This window comes from Parasteatoda tepidariorum, chromosome 4, assembly GCF_982258835.1.
Source record: "Parasteatoda tepidariorum strain Cologne lab strain chromosome 4, Ptep-v5.0, whole genome shotgun sequence".
NCBI classification, from domain to species: domain Eukaryota; kingdom Metazoa; phylum Arthropoda; class Arachnida; order Araneae; family Theridiidae; genus Parasteatoda; species Parasteatoda tepidariorum.
Window position 1 is genome coordinate 42,187,306 of NC_141758.1, and position 19,439 is coordinate 42,206,744.

At 27.3% G+C, this 19,439-nt stretch overlaps 1 protein-coding gene across 1 annotated transcript; it reads right to left on the minus strand.

The window, feature by feature from the left end:
* Positions 1 to 5: 5 nt before the first annotated feature.
* On the minus strand, positions 6 to 16,672 carry LOC107456454 (suppressor APC domain-containing protein 2). The gene is made up of 6 exons (XM_043054447.3): positions 15,578 to 16,672; positions 9,875 to 9,987; positions 6,002 to 6,151; positions 4,326 to 4,427; positions 1,888 to 2,001; positions 6 to 208 (listed from the first exon to the last, which is right to left on the minus strand). Exons 1-6 carry the CDS (start codon positions 16,401 to 16,403, stop codon positions 86 to 88), a joined length of 1,428 nt encoding a protein of 475 aa, XP_042910381.1. The 5' UTR covers positions 16,404 to 16,672; the 3' UTR covers positions 6 to 85.
* Positions 16,673 to 19,439: the final 2,767 nt, after the last annotated feature.

The window sequence follows — 19,439 nt, forward strand, 5'->3', positions numbered from 1 at the left end:
ATACATTTAACAACTATAAAATAAGAACTTTATTGTAATATATTTTATATCAATATTTACATATATACAAATTCTATTCTTGTTTCTACCATAGTGTTGTATCATTTGTTTCTTTTTGAGGATATGTTCTGGCGTGAAATAATTCTCTAATCAAAGATGATTTTTCCGTTTCTAGCTGTGTTATCAGTTCACTCTTTTTACCTATTTCCTAGAAATAAAGAATATATTAAGGTTGCAATTTAACATTATTACTTTTAAAAATACTTTAAAAAAACATGTTTTACATTAATTTTTGTGTAGGTAAAGTAGCTTCCATTCATACTGTATTCAAGGATAATTATTACAAAGTTTAGTTACTTTTTATTATAGGGAAAGAAATTTCCATTCTTACTTTATTCGAGGATGAGTAGGGGTCTGTTTAAAAGAATTTTGGATCCGTTAACAGACTCTTCACAAAATATCTTTTCATAAAAACGGACCCTTCACAAATTTGTTTATCTTCATTAGTGTTTTGTTAATTGAATAAACCCTTCCCAAGGGAGAGGGGGGGGGGAGAAAGATGGTTCCAGACAAACTAAGTTTCCCTAAGTTAAAATTACAAATGTAGTATTCTAAGAAAATATTTCTACTATTACAAACATCGTGCGAGCATTCCTATTAATATTAAATCATAATTTTTTTTTGTAAATAAATAATTAATCCATTTATATTTATTTATAAAATTAATTGAACGCCACTGAGTTTAGTTGTTTTTTTTTTAGCAAATAAAAATTGATTTCTGACAATTTTTTAAATAAAATATTATAAATTTGTGAATTGCTTCAGTTTACTTAATGCGTAATACATTACTAAGTTGTGTTATTTAACACATGTCAATTGAAATTATTAAAAATGTGAGTGATTTTGTTTCCATTATTCGTCCGAAATGAATATTCTGTGTTGAGCAGCATTGGCTAGTTACCAAATATTTGTGTGTCGCATCTCTAATTTAGTAGCAGCAATTGTTGAGCAGAATTTTGTATCTATTTACAATTTAAAAACTTCTTGAAAAGGTTTTCAGCAATTTTTGCAGTAACAGGACCCTATTTGCACAAATTCACAAAAGCAGGACCCTGGTTGAAAAAATGTAACTTAACGCTTATTTTATATTCACAAATTATGAATAGTTTTTTCACAATTTTACGAAAACAGGACCTTTCACAAAATGTCTGGACAGACCCCTGATGAGTATTACAAAGTTTTGCTACGGGTCAGTATAGGGAAAGAAATCATCATTCTTACTTTCCTTAATGATGAATATTACAGAGTTACTTGTTAATAGAGGGAAAGAAATCTCCATTCCTACTTTATTTAAGGATGAGTAATGCAAAGATTAGCTACGTGTGTGTTAGTATAAGGAAATGAAATCTCCATTCTTACTTTATTCAAAAATGAGTATCATAAAGTTTAGTATTGTGTTTATTTAGACAAGTAGCAAATTTTTTAAAAAAACAAATACTTTTTAAAAGAGAAGAATGAGTGAGAAAATAAATATTTTTTCTCGTGAATTGTTATTTATTTTTTTTATAATATGTATTTACTTTATTCTAAAATATTATTTTTAAGAACTTAAAGAAATAGTTCCAAAATATAAAATTTTTTTAAAAATTAAAGCAACGAATATTTTTTTGAAAATGTTCAATTAAAATGGTAAAAAAAAGAGTGGTTGATTTTACATTTTATGTTCCCCCTACATATTTTAACCTGCAATTTTCTAGATGAATTTTTTGTTAACCTTTAACTTTTTAAGGCACATAAATTAATGTACTTATTTTACTTTATTATTTCGTGAAAAATAGTTCCAGTAGTGACATAAGTCAAGATTCTGTAATAAGTAAAACAACTAACTTCTGTTAATGCATGATTTTGGCTTTTCAATCTTTGTATGGTTTGCGTTGCTGTTTTCTGCTGCCCATATATGTTTCTCTGATGTACAGCTAAATTCATATGAATTGGAAATCCCTGTAAAAAATTGTTTAAATGAGTATATCATAATATAAATTTCAACTTGTTTATGCGAAATCATTTTTAAAGCAATGCTTTGAATAACTTTAAATTTATAAAAAAGTTATTTGCCTTATGCATGAGAGAAAAACAAAATATTAATTCCAAAAGTATCTAATAAAATAATTGATAATATTAGTATAATTAAGTTAATATGTCATTGACCACTTATGATAAATGACAATATTTTTATTTTTTTAGAATTATCACATTTAATAATTAACTTGTAAAGCAGAATGAAAGATTTTCTACGAAAAAATTAATTCATTTTATTTTTATTGCTTGCTCTCTATACCTCTCGCCAAAGCTTCCACATCGACAAACAGGAAGGTTGTTATCAACTACTTGTAATAAATTTTTTTAATAAACTTTTGTCAGGTATTGAAGATGACTTATTTCTAAAAAAATTATTTTTAAGGATTGCATTCAAAAAAGTGAAAGGGGGAAAAGGAGCCACAATTTTCTCATTCTGCTTATTTTCATTTTAAACATTTTTCTTTCTGATAAAAATATAAAATTATCATAGTTTATAATTAGTTACATTTAAATTAATCTATGAAGAGAAAGTCTGTAAATGAAAAGAGTCATTGTTCTCATAGTGGGAGCTTTTGAACCTAATAAGTTAAAATTATTGTTAAATATTAAATTCATACATCTATGTGTCTTTAACCCTTGCAAAAAAGAGATTTTTGCTTAATATTTTATAAATACAGTAGGGAACCGATTATCCGGAACGATCGGGACCATCACTATTCCGGATAACTGATTTTTCCGGTTTCCTGAATCGCTACAAAGAGCCGTTTTTTTATTGTTAAACCCAACTAAAAACAAAATATTAGGAAATAATCTTAAAAAGAAGAAAAAACGATGAAGTAATACAGTAATGATTATTTCTAAAATGATGGTATGGTAAACATCTTTCAAAAAAGAAACAAAAATCGTAAAATCTTATGAGGAAAAATTTTTTTTTTTAAAAAATGGTGGGAAAATTCATCGAATTTCGTTCCGGTTTTTTGGTTTTCTGATTTCCGGATAACGGGTTCTGTACTGTATAGCTAAAATATTATATTTTTGATAGTAGAATTCTCTTCAGCTGCCTCAATAGTTAAAGAAAAAAAAAGCGAAGTGTTATTATTGATATATTTTATTTTAATTTTTCGAGTAATAAGTTATAAACAGATATCAAAAATTAAGGTTTGACCTACCAGGTTAAAAACTGCAGTCGCTTCAAAAATAAATAAACAGGAAGTAACAGTAAGTATGTTTTAAGCGCTCAAAAAAGGCGCCCATTTTCAAGACTTACCAGACATGAATTAATTCTTCCTTGAAAAGAGAAGTCCAAACGTAATGACATCTTTTGTATTTGCCCCCACTGCGTAGCTTAGTAGTCCGAACGTCGTGACATTTTTCTTATTTTTCCTCTATTGCACAGTTTATGTTCGTTACGTCGAACTACTTAATTTTCTTTTCTTTTATAACCACCGTTGAGCAGTCATCCCAATTTTGGGTTTACGACTACTATTGTTCAACTACGTAGTCTTGTAATTTCGAATACAATATAGACGACAATGGAACTCCTGGATTGGGAGAAAATTGCTTTGGTTGGGGACTTTTTAATGGAACTAACCCGTATTTGCGTTACACGGAGAGATAAATCTCCCACGGTTAGCCTGACGGCAAGGGGACTCTGCCTGATGGCAAGGGACTCTGATCCGTCTAACACTGAGGTACTGTCAGCACAGTAGTTGATGCGAACCGGGTGCGGAATTCGTATCGACAAGCCATCGCTGGGATTCGAATCTGGTTCACTTCATTAGAAGGCCAACGCTCTACGCCCTTCGCCACCACAGCGAACTACTTAATTAATTCGTGATAAGGCCTTCTCTCTTCTAGGAGATGTTGCTTGAATGCGAGACGTCATTCACGTCTGGCAATTCTTGAAAATTGGCGTCTGTTTTTGAGCGCTTACATGATGACTATTATTTCCTATTTTGTATATTTTTGAATCGAATGAAGTTTTTAATCGGGTAATATCTAACCGTGTCATTTTTTTAAAATTATTTCTTAAGGTTTGATTTTGTTTTTAACTTTTTATGTTCATTGTATGTAACTATTTAACATTACGCAAAATTAAACATTCGTTGTTCTCCCAAAATATTTAATTTTATTTAGAAGTCAACTTAATAACATTTGATTTTAATGTTATCACAATGAAAGTTAATCTAAAAATTGTATTAAAGAGACTCTAAAAATAATGATGAAAAACCTAATGATATTTTTACCTTTTCAGATGTTTCCATAAGAGCATTTAAATGTTGATTTACTTCAGATATTCTAGTCATTTGGAAGTTCAACCTCTCTTGTTGAGCATCCATTGAATATTCCTGAAAAAATAAACAAATTAAAATATAGTAAAATATTTCACATCAACTTTTTCTAGAATCAATTTGATTATTTATTTATGCCTGAAACGGTAATTCTCTCATAAAGATAGGTAGGTCGCACTCGAGCTGATCAATGGACTATGGGCAACGGTCTGGGAAACATCCCTGAGGACGATCCGAAGACATGCCATCGCAATTTTGATCCTCTGCAGAGAGGATAAAGAAAGCAGAGAAAATGTTCGTAAGTAATTTCGTTTTATTTTAGCGAATCTTGAATTTTTTTCGAATCACTTTCACATTATTGGTGAGCAAATGATTATTATTCTTTTGGTTGATTGATAGTCTTTTTTTTTTTCTTCCTTTATCCATTTTGTGTGTTTGATAATTCAAAATAACATTTAACAAGCATTGTATTAATTATCGCATTTTATACTAAACAAACAAACAAAATAAATAAATTATTTTAAAATGCTGAGAAAATCATTGTGTATAGAATTTTAAATGTAGAAGATTTTTACTTGCTTTCTTTTAAATATACATTAAAGAAAATTATTAAAATACTATAAAAAGTTTTTAGGAAAAGACGAAAACTACACTTTACTTTGCATTTAAAATATTATATTAGTGAAAAAGTTTTTTCTGTAGTTCACTACAAGGTCTAAGGAGAACATTCTAAGCAATATAGACTTTAATCTGGAGGAGCTTAAATAAATTAGAATATTTTATCAAAAATTAATAATAAAAGATCTTTTTTAATGATATACACCTTTACCTAGAAATGCCAAAATAAACTCAAATATTTTATGAAAAATTAATGACAAAGAATATTTGTCTTAATAATAGACCTTCATCTAGAAAAAAAAAAACTTGAATATTTTATCAAAATTTAATAAAATAAATTTTTTTTAATATAGACCATAGACCTTTATCTAGAGGAGCCAAGATAACTCAAATATTTTATAAAAAATTAAAAATGAAAGGAGATTTTCTTAATAATATAGAGCTATATTTAGAAGAAGAAAAGTAAACTCAATTATTTCACCAAAAAATAATAATAGATTTTTTTTAATAATATAGATCTTAATCTAGAGAAGCCTAGATAAACTCAAATATTTTATCGAAAATTAATAATAAAAGGAGATTTTTCTTAATAATGTAAACCTTTATCTAGAGTAGCCTAAATAAATTCAAAAAACAATTAATAAAAAATGAATAAATGGAGAACTTTCTGAAACAAATTTATCATATTATCAAATTGTAATTAAAATATATTTTATGATAATATATTTTATGATAATATATATTATAATAATCTATAATAATAATATATTATAATTATATAATATTTTAATAATAATTTATCAAATTAAAATAAAAAATTTAAAAAAAAATTTATAGATAGGCTCACAAATTTTTGCCTGAATTCAATGTGTACGAAACTTTTTCATCAATCTACTTGTATATCATTAATTTACTTATAAATAAATTAATCTATATCATTAATTCACTTATAACTGATTTAGATTTTTCATCAATCTATATCATTTATTATAAATAATAAATTGCTTATTTACTGAGTGGGGTATATCCCATTTGCTAACACGTTCCAACTTTTCATTAACATTTGAAATCTGTTGTGAATACCAGTTACGGGCTCTTTCCACAACATCTAGACCTTGTAGAAGGAAGTCTTTCTCTTGCTCCAATAGTTTTAACCTTTTAATCTGAAAATGAAATTCTATTATTAATATAAAAATATTTTAAAGTGAAACGTGTTAATTTAAAAGAAGAACTAAAATGTATCGATGTTGAGAATTTTAACGAGATAAGTAAAAAGAGCTATTTTTTATTGTTATCACTCTTCGCCTAATTCCCTTTCGTGTGTGTCAAAATAGAATATTGAATCGAAATTTCGATTCGAAGGCAATCAAAATTTCGATCACCTTCCGACAAGTAAGAGTGCTTAGTATAAAGCGGAGGTCTCAGCCTGACAGGGAAAGCAAGCTTTTATTGTTTTAAAGTTTTTGTTGTCATTGTTTGTAGAATCTTGAATCGAAATTTCGATTCTGAGGCAATCGAAATTTCGATCATCTTCCGACTAGTAAGAGTGCTCAGTATAAAGCGGAGGTCTGTGCCAGACAGGGAAAACAAATTTTTATTTTTTTCAAAGTTCATTTTTATTGTTTTCAAATTTTTGTTGTTATTGTTTGTTTAATCTTGAATCGAAATTTCCATCACTTATCGAAATTTCGATCACCTTCCGACTAGTAAGATTGCTCGGTATAAAGCGGAGCGTACCTGAGAGAGAATGCAAGTTTTCATTGTTTTCAGGTATATTTAATCAGAATTTATAGGCTTTTTATTGTTAAATATCGTAAAATTGACATCTAAATTTCGATCATTTTTTAAAGAGCCAAAGCTGTTTACTTAAACTTGGAGGCTTGTGACCTATGAACTTACAAGTTTTAATCGTTTTCTAAACGCTACAGCAAGATTTATCGTGAAATAAATTTTAATACTAATCGAAATTTCGACCATCTTCTAAGTAGCTATACAGCCAGAGTTCTCAAATTTAAATTGGAGACCTGTGTCTGATGACAACCCAACTTTCAATCCTTTCCTGGCTTCTAAAAGCGAAATTAATTTTTTTATTATAATTTATCGTCAATTGAAATATTTATTTTCAATCGTCTTATTTTTGTTGTTGTAGTTGTAGTTAATTTACGTCGCACTAGAGCTGCACAATGGGCTATTGGCGACGGTCTGGGAAACATCCCTGAGGATGATCCGAAGACATGCCATCACAATTTCGATCCTCTGCGGAGGAGATGGCACCCCCGCTTCGGTAGCCCGACGACCTGCACGCGAAGTCGACCACTTTACGGTAGAACAGTTTAACGAGGACCAATACCGCACACCTTGGTGTCTACGCAGGCTGATCCAAGTGGTCACCCATCCGCACACTGACCGCAGCCACTGATGCTTGACTTCGGTGATCTGCTGGGAACCGTGTCTTAACGATCAGTCCACTGCGGGACCGTCTTATTTTCAATCGACCGCTATAAGCGAAAACTATCGTCAAATAACATTTGTCAAATCAATCACTTTTAAACTGGATCTCTGTGAAGACAACGCAAGTTTCAATCGTTTTCTGGCCGCTACTAGTGGAATTTGTCACTTAAAAAATTATCGTCTTTCGATATTATTTCGATTTACTTCTAAATAGTCAGAATGTTCAAATTCAAACTAGTGATTTTTGTCTGATGGTACTTCAAGTGCCATTTGTCTCCTGACTGTGAAAAAAGCAAAATTTATCGTAAAATAAATTGTATCACTAATTAAAATTCCGATCACTTCCTAAGGAGCTAGAATAATCTAACTTAAACTGAAGCTCTGAGCTTAATAACAACGCGAGTTTTATTCGTCTCGTGGCAGATTTAAGAGGAATTTGTCACTAAAAATTAATTAATTATCGTCGATCGAAATTTCAATTTATTTCTAAATAGTCAGAATGTTCAAATTCAAGCTAGAGATTTTTGTCTGGTGGCATTTCAAGTGCTAATTGTTTCTTGACAGCTATAAGCAAAATTTATCGTCAAATAAAATTTATCACTAATCAAAATTTCGATCATTTTCTAAGGAGCTAGAGTTGTCAAATTTAAACTGAAGCTCTGTGCTTGATGGCAACGCAAGTTTTAATCATTTTCTGACCACGTTAAGTGGAATTTGTCACTAAAAATAAATTATCATCGATCGAAATTTTGACCACTGTCCAAGTAGTTAGTGCAAGGCAAGAAATTTCAGTTCTAAACATATTAGTCCCACTAAAATTTTAGCTCGCAATTACTTCATAAATAAGTTAAAATTTTTGATATAAAATTTTTATAAAAAAGTTAACAGATGTCGTAAAAAAACTTTTTAGTTACCGAAACAACAAAAGAAAGTAGAAATTTAAAAATCAAAACACATTTACGGCAAAAATTATATTTTATCAAAATGAGGCTATCGGATGTTTAAATGCTTCCAAAAGCAATTGTTTTGTAGAATAAAAGGTGACTTATATTGGTATTACAAATTAATTCGGTCAATTTTTTTGTGTTCAAAAATGCATTTATTTCAGAATAAAATAAATGAACAGATTAATCTAATCGCTGGCTACTACTTTTTCCCACCTCTCAGGCAATTTTCGAATTCCATCTCCAAAAAATGTCTCGTCTAAGTTAGGATCCAATTTTCGATTTCTGCGAAAGAAGTGAACCGGTGACCTGCCAAATCGTGCTGTATCCGTCGGAACAGCCAACAATCAGAAGGAGCAATGTCCGGTGAATACGGTGGGTTCGGTAAAATATACCCCTTGAGAGTTTCCAAATAATTTTTTACGACTGAGGCCGACCGTTATCATGCAGAAGAATAACTTTGTCAAGTCTTTGCTCGTATTCCGGCCGTTTTTCTCGTAATGCACGGCTCAAACGAATCAATTGTAGCCTATACTAATCGCCCGTGATGGAATCAATCGTCAGGTTGTAGCAGCTCATAGTATACAACATAACTCACCATTCTTGAAACTTCGAAACCGTTCCCTACATGATTTATCAGTAGAAGCATCGTCACCATAAGCTTCTACAAGCATTCGATGCGCTTCAGTTGCACTTTTCTTCCAATTAAAGCAGAAACGTAAAACCTTCCACAAATGCTGCTTAGTTACCACAAAATTTGACATATTCAACAAAGTAAAAAACAGGATTTTTGTATGAAACTCAAAGCGATATAAACTGAATATTATTTTGATAGATGTCTAACCTCTCTGAAACCACCGAAACCAGCTGACACTATGAAATATTCATAACGGCTAGAGCCATCTTTTGAAAACGAACAGAACTAATTTGCACTCCCAATAATTTTGCTTTAAATAGAAGAAACATGTCGTTGCTTTGATTACAAAAGATTTCTTCGCGTTGCTTTCCTGAAGCACGATAGCTAATTTGTCAGTCTTAAATATTTGATGGCCGAGGTGGCGAGTGAAAATTACGCGCCCTGAACTAGGGAGCTCAAATGTCGACTGGATCTCTGTGCTGGATAACAACACAGGTTTCAATAACTTTTTTTGATTGTTACGAGCAGTCGAAACCAACTAACTTATCATATCTTCGACCAACTTAGAAAAGAAAAAAAATTCTAAAAGGAAGAAAACGCTAACCGCGTTTAATAAAATAAAAAGATAACCGCGTTTTTCAAGTGGGCTTAAAATGCATGCATAATTGCATTTTAGTCACCCTTAAAACGAAAAATGTGAAGCTTCTGCAAAATGACTTTCAATCTGCGAATTATCTTAAAGATATTAAATAATGTTTTTAACTTTATGCTGAATTTACAAAACTGATTTAGTTTAAGTAAACAAAGTAATGATATTCAAAGTAAACTTATAATTCAATGTCATAATTGCATACCATATTGTAGTCAATACCATTTGAAACAGTGTGTCTTCTGGGTTCTCTTCTTCTAATTGCTTTTTTAGCTGGAGGTACTCTTTCTGGAGGCCTCATCCCCACACCACTATCAACTGAAAACGTTAAATATGTTAATGTTAAATACTGGAACTTAACTATAATATTTTAACTGAAAATGTTAACTTAAGTAGAGAACATCAATTTTTTTTCTATGAAGTCTATAAATTTAAGTGTTAAAAAATAACAACTCTTTTTTTTTAAGAAAAAGAAAAATCGAATTTTTTTATTAAAATTAGATTCTTTAATTAAATCGTTTTTTTTTTTTTTTTAAACTAAATCCGATTTTTTTAAAAATAAAATCTGATTTAGCTAGCCACACATTATGTTTAACTGTAAGTATAAATTTTTTCCTATTCAGTCTTAAAGTCTAAGTGTTAAAAAAATAACAATTGCTTTGAAAAAGAAAAAATTCAGTTCTTTTATTGAAATTCGAATTTTTTTTATTTAAAATAAATTTTTTAATTAAATCAGTTTTTAAAAGAAAATCATATTTAAATCGACGCATATTGACCTCAATTGAGAGTATAAAATTGTTAGTGGTCTTTAAAAATCAAGCGCTGAAAATATAATTTTTTTAGAAGGAAATTTTTTTTATTTTTTTATTAAAATGAATAAATTTTTTTGCTTAAATTTAATTTATTTAGCTAAATTAGATTTTTTTAAAAATGAAATAAATTTTTTAAATTCTTATCGGAATTTTTCTCATTAAAATTGGATTTTTCTTCAGTTTTATAAAAAATTTTATTAAAATTCGTTTGTTTTCTATTTATTAGTATTTTAATAAAAATCTTATCAGATTTCATTAATAAAGATACGATTTTTATTGCATTTAATTAATTTGTTTTATTTGAATCAGATTTTTGTCTACACTGTTGCAAGTAAAAATAACAAGCATTGAAGAAGTTTTCAGAGTTATTAATATTAAATCTTCTTTATGATACTCAAGGAATCATAATTTATACATATTTAAACTTAAATTTATGTAATCATAAATTTAATGATTATCTCACTTATAGAAAACCCACAGAGAACTATAAATTAGTAATGCACACTAAAAATTATTGAACTAAACGTTTTAGCTTAAAAAATAACAATTAATGATAAAGAAAAATATCAGTCTTATACTAAGGCAGTGAGATGGTACATACATATACTAAACATAAAATTTTGACGTCTAATATTTGTCATAAAAAAATGTTTATTCTTTACTTTTGCATTTATAGCCAGTACACGTATTTTATAAATTAGTTGCTTTTAAGTGGATTTATTCTAATGAATGATTAGAACATGATTAGAATGAATGTTACTTAGATTAAAAAAGGAAAAATATCAGAAAACTGACACACACAAAGTTAAAAGTTCTATAACTCGAGCATGGGGAAAATATTTATAGCAGGTGACTTAAAATAATTCCTTTTTCTTTCAAACTTTTGATCATTACTGATCTCATTAAACAAAATATTTTATTTGACACAAAGCTGTTCAGTGAAAATAATTCATATTAGGTAGAACTCAAATACGTATTTCATACGTAAGAAAAGTCATTTTAATATTCGAAATTATTTGAATTGTTTAAATAAAATTGACTAGTTCTCAATTAATATCTGTATAAATTTATTTGCATCAAATAATGAACAGATCATAAATTTTTTTAATACGGCATTGGCGTAAAAAGTCATCCCAATTTTAACTGAATTATGAAAAAGATTTGTTAATGACTGAACAATACAATAAGATATTGTTACCAGGGGTCTGTCCAAACATTTTGTGAAAGATCCTGTTTTTGTAAAATTGTGAAAAAATGATTCATAATTTGTGAATATAAAATAAGCGTTAAGTCACATTCTTTCAACCAGGGTCCTGCTATTGTGAATTTGAGCAAATAGGGTTATTGCAAAAATTTCTAAAAACCTTTTGAAGAAGTTTTTAAATTGTAAATAGATACAAGATTCTGCTCAACAATTGCTGCTACTAAATTAGAGATGCAACATACATATATTTCGTATTTAGCCTATAATGCTCAACACAGAATATTCATTTCGGACGAACAATAAATAAAATCACTCACATTTTTAATAAATTCAATTGACATATTTTAAATAACACAACTTAGTAATGTATCACTTTTAATGTGTTACGCATTAAGTAAAATTAAATAATTCTTAAATTTATAATATTTTATTTAAAAAATAGCCAGAAATTAATTTTTATTTACGTAATATTCTATTAATTAATTTTATGAATAAATATAAATTGATCAATTATTATTTGCTTCATTAGTATTTACAAAAGAATGAATGTTAGTCTTGCTTCATTAGTATTTACAAAAAAAATTATGATTTAATATTAATAAGAATGCGCACCGATGTTTGTAAAAGTAGAAATATTTTCTTAGAATACTACATTTGGAATTTAAACCTAGGGAAATTTTGTTTGTCTCGAACCGCCCCCCCCCCCCAGAAGGAGGGTTTATTCGATTAACAAAACAATATTGAAGATAAACAAATTTGTGAAGGGTCCGATTAAAAGATAAATTATTTTGTGAACGGTCCGTTAACGGTACTAAATTTCTTCTAAACAGACCCCTGGTTACAATTTGGTATCTTTTTAAGTATTCGGATTCAGTTTTCTGAGCTCTAACAAGGAGGGAAATATTTATAAAATTAAGCAGGTAACGTAAAATAATACCCTTTCTCAAACGTTTGATCATTTCTGATCTCATTAAACAAAATATTTCATTTGGCTCAAAACTGTTCAGTGAAAATAATTCATATTAGGTAGAACTCAGATACGTATTTCATACGTAATAAAAGTCAATTTTATATTTGAAATTATTTGAATTGTTCATATAAAATTAAATAGTACTCAATTAATATTATCTGTATAAATTTATTTGCATCAAATAATGAACGGCTTTTTTAATATGGCTTTGGCTTAAAAATTCATCCCTATTTTAACTAAATTATGAAATTTTTTTTTAAATGATTGAAAAATACAATAAGATATTGTTACAGTTTAGTATCTTTTTAAGTATTCTGATTTAGCATTCTGAAATCTAACATGGATGAAATAATTATAAAATTAATCATGTAACGTATAATAATTTCTTTTTCAAACTTTTGATCATTACTGATCTCATTAAGCAAAATCTTTTATTTAACTCAAAACTGTTCAATGAAAATAATTCTTATTAGGTAGAATTTAGATACGTATATTATACGTAATAAAAGTCAGTTTTAAATTCGAAATTATTTAAATCGCTTAAATAAAATCAACTAGTACACAATTAATATAATCTATATAAATTTATTTGCATCAAATAATGAACAGATCATAAATTTTTCGATATGGCTTTGGCTTAAAAAGTCAAATCATCCCAATTTTAACTAAATTATGAAAAAAAATTTTAATGACTGAAAAATACCATAAGATATTGTTACATTTTAGTATCTTTTTTAGTATTCTGATTTATTGGTTAATATGTTATTTTTAAGTACCAAATTTCTTTTGATTTTGTCTTCTGTATTGATACAAATTTAATAATTAAAGCAATTGAATTGTAACTACATAAATTGCAAATAGAATACAAATTAGGGTTAAATTAATTCAGCTAATGAACTGATTATTATAAATTAAATTGAGATTATATATTCTAATGTTGAAAAATAAATACAAAACATGAAAAAATCACGCTCAAAAGTAAAGTAAACGCATATCTTAATTTACTTTACTACAGTACTCTAATCTAAGAACGCAAATACATTTCTTAATTAAAAAAATTAAAAAATAGAAGGCAATATTTAAGTTTAAAAATATGAAAAATAACTTTCCTTAATGTATTATAGAAATTATATTTTCCCAATAAAAATAATTTAATATAGAAAAGATGAAAATGAAAAATAAAAGTAAGTTTGTTTACTTAAGAGAATTTAATTTATTGTGAAAACAATGTTATCTCTAAAAATAAAAGGGTAGGGATTAAAGATTAAAACAGCGGTATTTTTGTTTACATTTACACAACAGGAATTAATATATTTTTTTTATATCTAGCTTCGAATTATGCTATTAAAAAAGTAATAAAAAATAATGAGTAAAAAAGAGTGAAATATGAGAAACATTATTTCAATTTATCCAAAAAAATCTATCGAAAATGTAAATTTATTTTAAATTAAAAAAATAAAATATATTTATTTCTTCATAATAAGTTAAAATTATTTAAACCTAAATTTTTTTCAAATAATTACGTACTACAATAAGTTGGATTGCGCAAAAAGTTGGTATCAATAAAATATTTAGGATTTATCATTACTTATGGGATTACATATGGTAACCTACTGTAAATTAAATATGATTCTGAAATTTTTTTTAAAAAATAGAATTTAGTTTAAATAATAAAATTTTGTTTATAGTTATATTTCATTGCTCATACAATAATTTTTATTTATGAAAGTAAAATTATTTCTATAAATTCTTTCAGCAACGTAATAATGCTCTACAGTTAATTGAAATGTGCTAAATAGTTTTCGTCAAGATTTAAAATTAGTTCCATAAATTCTTTCAATAACTTAATGTTCTATTGTAAGTTGGAATGTGTAAAAATTTGGAATAAATAAAATATTCAGAACGAATAATAATAGTTTTCTTTATATAAATGTAAATTTATTTCTATATTAAATAAATAATTATTTATTATAATATTTTTTTTCATTCATGCCTGAAAAATGGTGTCAATGAAAAAATTTACTGATTTATGAAAGTAAAACTATTTCCTGAAATTCGTCAAACCGAATAATTATTTACTATAAGCAGATTTTTTCTTCATTTAAATGTAAAATATTTCCAAAAATTCTTTTAAGTGAATAATTATTTATTATAGTAAAAATCTTTCTACCAGCGTCAAAAATTGAAATTATTAAAATATTCAAGATAAATCACAATAGTTTTCTTTCTATAAAAGTAAAATATTTCCATAAATGTTTTTAACTAAATAATTTTATACTATTATAAAACATTTTTCTACCAACATCAAAAGTAATGAAATATGAATTAAAATATTCAGATAAAATAACAAAATTTTTTTTCTTATGAAGGTAAAATACTTTTCACAAATTCTTTTAACTAAAGAATTTTGTATTATAATAAGAAATTTTGAAATGAATAAGATAATGAATAAAATGTCCATAATGTTCCTAATTTGAAGATGCAATTATTCCCATAAACCTTTCAACAAAATAAATCTGTGTTATAATAAAAAACTTATTAGTTAATTAAAAAATCGGAAAAATTACCATAATTTTCTTTATATGACGGCATCCTAATTTTTCCATACATTCCTTTAAAAAAATAATTATGTATTATAATAAGAATTTTTTTAATTATTGAAATGTGCAGAAAAATTACCATAATTTTCTTCATATAAAGGCAAAATTATTTTCATAAATTCTTTCAACTAAGTAATTATGCAGTATAATAAAAAAACATTTAATGAATAAAATATCCCCCCCCCCAAAAAAAAACACAATTTTCTTTATATTCAGGTAAACTTATTTCTTTAAATTTTTTCAACTAAATAATTATATTCCATTTTATGACATTTTTTAATATACATAAATATTTAGAATTAATAAAATATTCAAGATTTACCATCACTGCTGGATACGGGATCATTCGGTAGATTAGGATAAGACGAAGAGTTCCTGAGCTGGAGTTTTCTCAGAGGATGCATATTCTCCTGATTTTCCTGTTTATTTGGATAAGATTTCATCATTCTCCACTTTTCAAGTGCCAATGATACTTTATTTCTATCCATGGGTTCACAAGATTGTAAAGTTCTCCTCATAATACCATCTTTTTTAACCCAATTCGATGGAGATGGTGCCGCATTCCGATTAGCCGCTAGCTGATGTGATTTAATGGTAGTTTGCTGTAATTGAGGCATACTAATAGCTCGCTGTTGCACGAACGATGCTACATTGTTTGGACGCACCGTGGCGGTGTTGTGACGACTCAAGCGTAACGGCGGTGACAAAATACCGCTTATCGGCAGACGTTCCGATGAGGATGAAGAGTGAGTTAATTTTCCCAGTGGTGTCCCCGGTTTCCGTAAGGAAATCCCGCCGTGACCCCTCTCCGGGAGAGGCACTGAAGAAGGTCGGGAAACGAGATTTTTTTTAATTGTCTGGTTTTCAAAATGCTTCGAATCGTGCCGTAGTAAGCAAATTCTCAAACCCGCACAGAAACGTTCGAAAGTTAACAGACCGTTGGCCGGCGTCACTTTTCGCAAACTTTCTATGACGCCGCTGGGCAATCCATTCCTAGTGCCGATCTCCCCCTGCCAGCGTTTTTCGATGTCCGACAGTCTCACGTAACCCGTCCTCTTGTCGTCCATAACATCGAAGAGGGTCCTCATGGCGGTCACAAATGCTTTGGGGAGAGCGTCCAGGGTCGATTGGTGATGGACACTACTCATATTTGAAAACGTCCTCAGTTTTAGAACTGACGTTTAGCTGTCAGTAGAAGTCATTTTTGTTTTAGTCGAGCGGGTGAATCAACAATACAGAGCATCGGCACCTGTTTCTCATGTTGTTCAAGTCGACGTTTCATTTCAAACAGGTAGATAACCTAGCTCCTACGCTCTGATTGGTCAAAAGAAAGTTTTCTCAACGGTGCTCCGAAAAAAATAAAAAATAAATAAACTAGTCTTTTTGAATCTCTCTTTCTCCCCCAGTCGTTCAGACGGATGTAGAAACACCCGGCTAAAAACGAGAGTTACTTATTTTCCCTGGGGATACTTTTCTTTTTCTTTTTTAATTATTTTATTTATTTGTATTTTTTTTGTGATAAGGATTCCAACATTCGACCTTAAGTACTTTTTTTTTTTTATCATTATCGAATAACGTATTTTAATGTTTGCGTAGTGTTTTCGTTTGTTGTATTTTTATTCCTTGAATAATTCCTTTTTTTACTTACACTATATTGTTATCATTATTACTACTTTTTAAAAATTGACATTAGGAAGTCTGTTAACCCCTTTTTTCAAGTTCAAAAGCATATATTCCCTGAATTTTCTAAATTTATTAAATGGATGTCTCCAAAAATAATAAATAATGGTAATAATAAATATTCCCCGAATTTTCTAAATTTTATTAATGGATGGTACCAAAAATAATAAACAATGGTGCGAAAAATAATGGTACCAAATAATTTCTTTTTTCTTTTATTAACCTTTTTTCAAGTTCAAAAGCATATATTCCCTGAATTTTCTAAATTTTATTAATGAATGGTACCAAAAATTATAAATAATTGTACGAAAAATAATGGTACCAAATAATTTCTTTTTTCTCTATTAATTTTTAATAATCAAAATAAATTTGAATTATTATTTTATTAATATTTCATGGTTTACAAAAAAATTGATTTCGGCATGCGTAATAAAACTATTTTACATAAAATATATTTATCTTGTTCAAATTTACGTATTTTTGAATTAATTAAACTCTTTATTTCATTTTAGCGGTTAAATGTTCTCAAGAAAATTAATTGCTTTTTTTTCATTTACACTATATTGTTATCATTATTACTATTTTTTAAAAATTGACATTAAAAAGTCCGTTAACCTTTTTTCAAGTTCAAAATCATACATTCCCTGAATTTTCTAAATTTTATTAATGAATTGTACCAAAAATAATAAATAATGGTACGAAAAATAATGATACCAAATGATTTCTTTTTTCTCTATTAATTTTTAATAATTGAATCATTATCTTATTAATATTTTATTGTTTGCAGAAAAATTGATTTCGGCATGCATAATAAAACTATTTTATTTAAATTGTTCAAATTCACGTATTTTTGAATTAATTAAATTTTTTATTTCATTTTAGCGGGTAAATGTTCTTAAGAAAATATGCCATTTTCTGCCCCCTGCAGAGTTATGAGCTTCCAGAGGATATTTTAATGTAGGTTTGAGATGATTTGATTGCTACAATCATCAATAACAAGATTTTTGGATTGCGTGATAAAATGGAATAAATTATAATAATTTTAATTTCGATATTCATAATGAGAGTTTTAATGTAAAATGTAAAGCTTTATTGAAAAAAATTACGAAAGAATAAGTTACGTATTTTATGCTTTAACGGCACATAATTAAGCAGTGAATTTTTGACGATTATTTTTATAATCATTTCTTTTATTCTACTTAGCCTTAAATCTCTATTTTTTTAATGCAATAAGTTAATTTAAAGATGGGTTTTAATAAAAGTATGATTTTATTTCTTGATTATTTTAATGAAAAAGACAATAATTCTTAAACTTCTTATTAGAAAAATATTTTGAACTTTGGAAAATAAATTTTAGGTACTTTTGAATTATTTAAACGAGCAATTGATTATTTTATTATAAATACAGTTTTATTTATTAAATTTATTATGATTGTTTTGCAATATTTCTCAATGTATAACAGCTTGATAATGGTGCTATATTTGTTTCAAAAATAAGAAAATAATTAACTCCAAGGTATAAAAATTAATGTAGTAAGATAATTGACTTGTAAATGTTATTATAAATTAATAGAATTATTTTTCCTTTCAGATTAATTTGAGATACTATTGAATTACTTTAAACGGACTAATGAATATTTTATTACAAATACAGTTATATTTATAAATTTTTTTTTTCTTCTTTTTTTGTTGTTGCAGTATTTCTTAATGTATAACCGCTAGATAATGGTGCTCTATTTGTATCAAAAATAACAAAATAATTAATAGATAAAAATTATAAAGATTAAAAGTAGTAAAATAATTGACTTGTAAATGTTATTAAAAATTAGTAGAATTATTTTCCCATTTTAATTATTTTGAATACAATCAATTTCTGTCATTTATTTAAAACATGCGTAGCAATTAAATTTTACATGCATTAAGACATAAAAAACAAAAATTTCGAATTAACTCATACAGTTTTTATGCCTGATATTTTTTAAATAAATAAGAAAAATATATAAATAATAATCAATAAAATATTTTTGGGGGTTTAAAAAGAGGACACCACACTGAATAAAACACGCAAGACAAATTAAGCTTCAATCTTTGACGAATTATAGCGTACGTCTTATTAAGACGGCCTTGAGTTGTAGTGGGCTGTTGTACATTTGAAAAAGAAGTAAAAAACCGAATAAAATACGAATGTTCCAACTGAAGAGTTACTATAGTATTTATTTTTATTCTATTAAAAAGCTTTATATAACGCTTTCACTTCCGTATTTTTTTGTTTTATGTTTAATTAGTTTTTTTCGTTTTCCATAATATCATATCTATAATGAATTCTAATTCATAAATGATGCTACAAGCTGAGAACGATTAATATGTCAAGTATATTTGACAGAATTTATAAATTTGAGGAAAGAAACATGAACAATAATTGAGTAAACTATTATTTAAAATATCAATTAATTACAAAATAAATAATTAAAACCTAAAAAAAGTACTTTTTTCTTATAGAAGTT

What these genes read in the sequence shown, in the direction of transcription:
- LOC107456454 (XM_043054447.3), bottom strand. Translation starts at nt 16,403, where the DNA reads ATGAGTAGTGTCCATCACCAATCGACCCTGGACGCTCTCCCCAAAGCA. An exon ending in TTATGGAAACATCTGAAAAG is followed by an intron (nt 2,002 to 4,325) that starts GTAAAAATATCA and finishes AATTTTTTACAG; the next exon opens with GGATTTCCAATTCATATGAA. An exon ending in AAAATCATGCATTAACAGAA is followed by an intron (nt 209 to 1,887) that starts GTTAGTTGTTTT and finishes CTTTATTTCTAG; the next exon opens with GAAATAGGTAAAAAGAGTGA.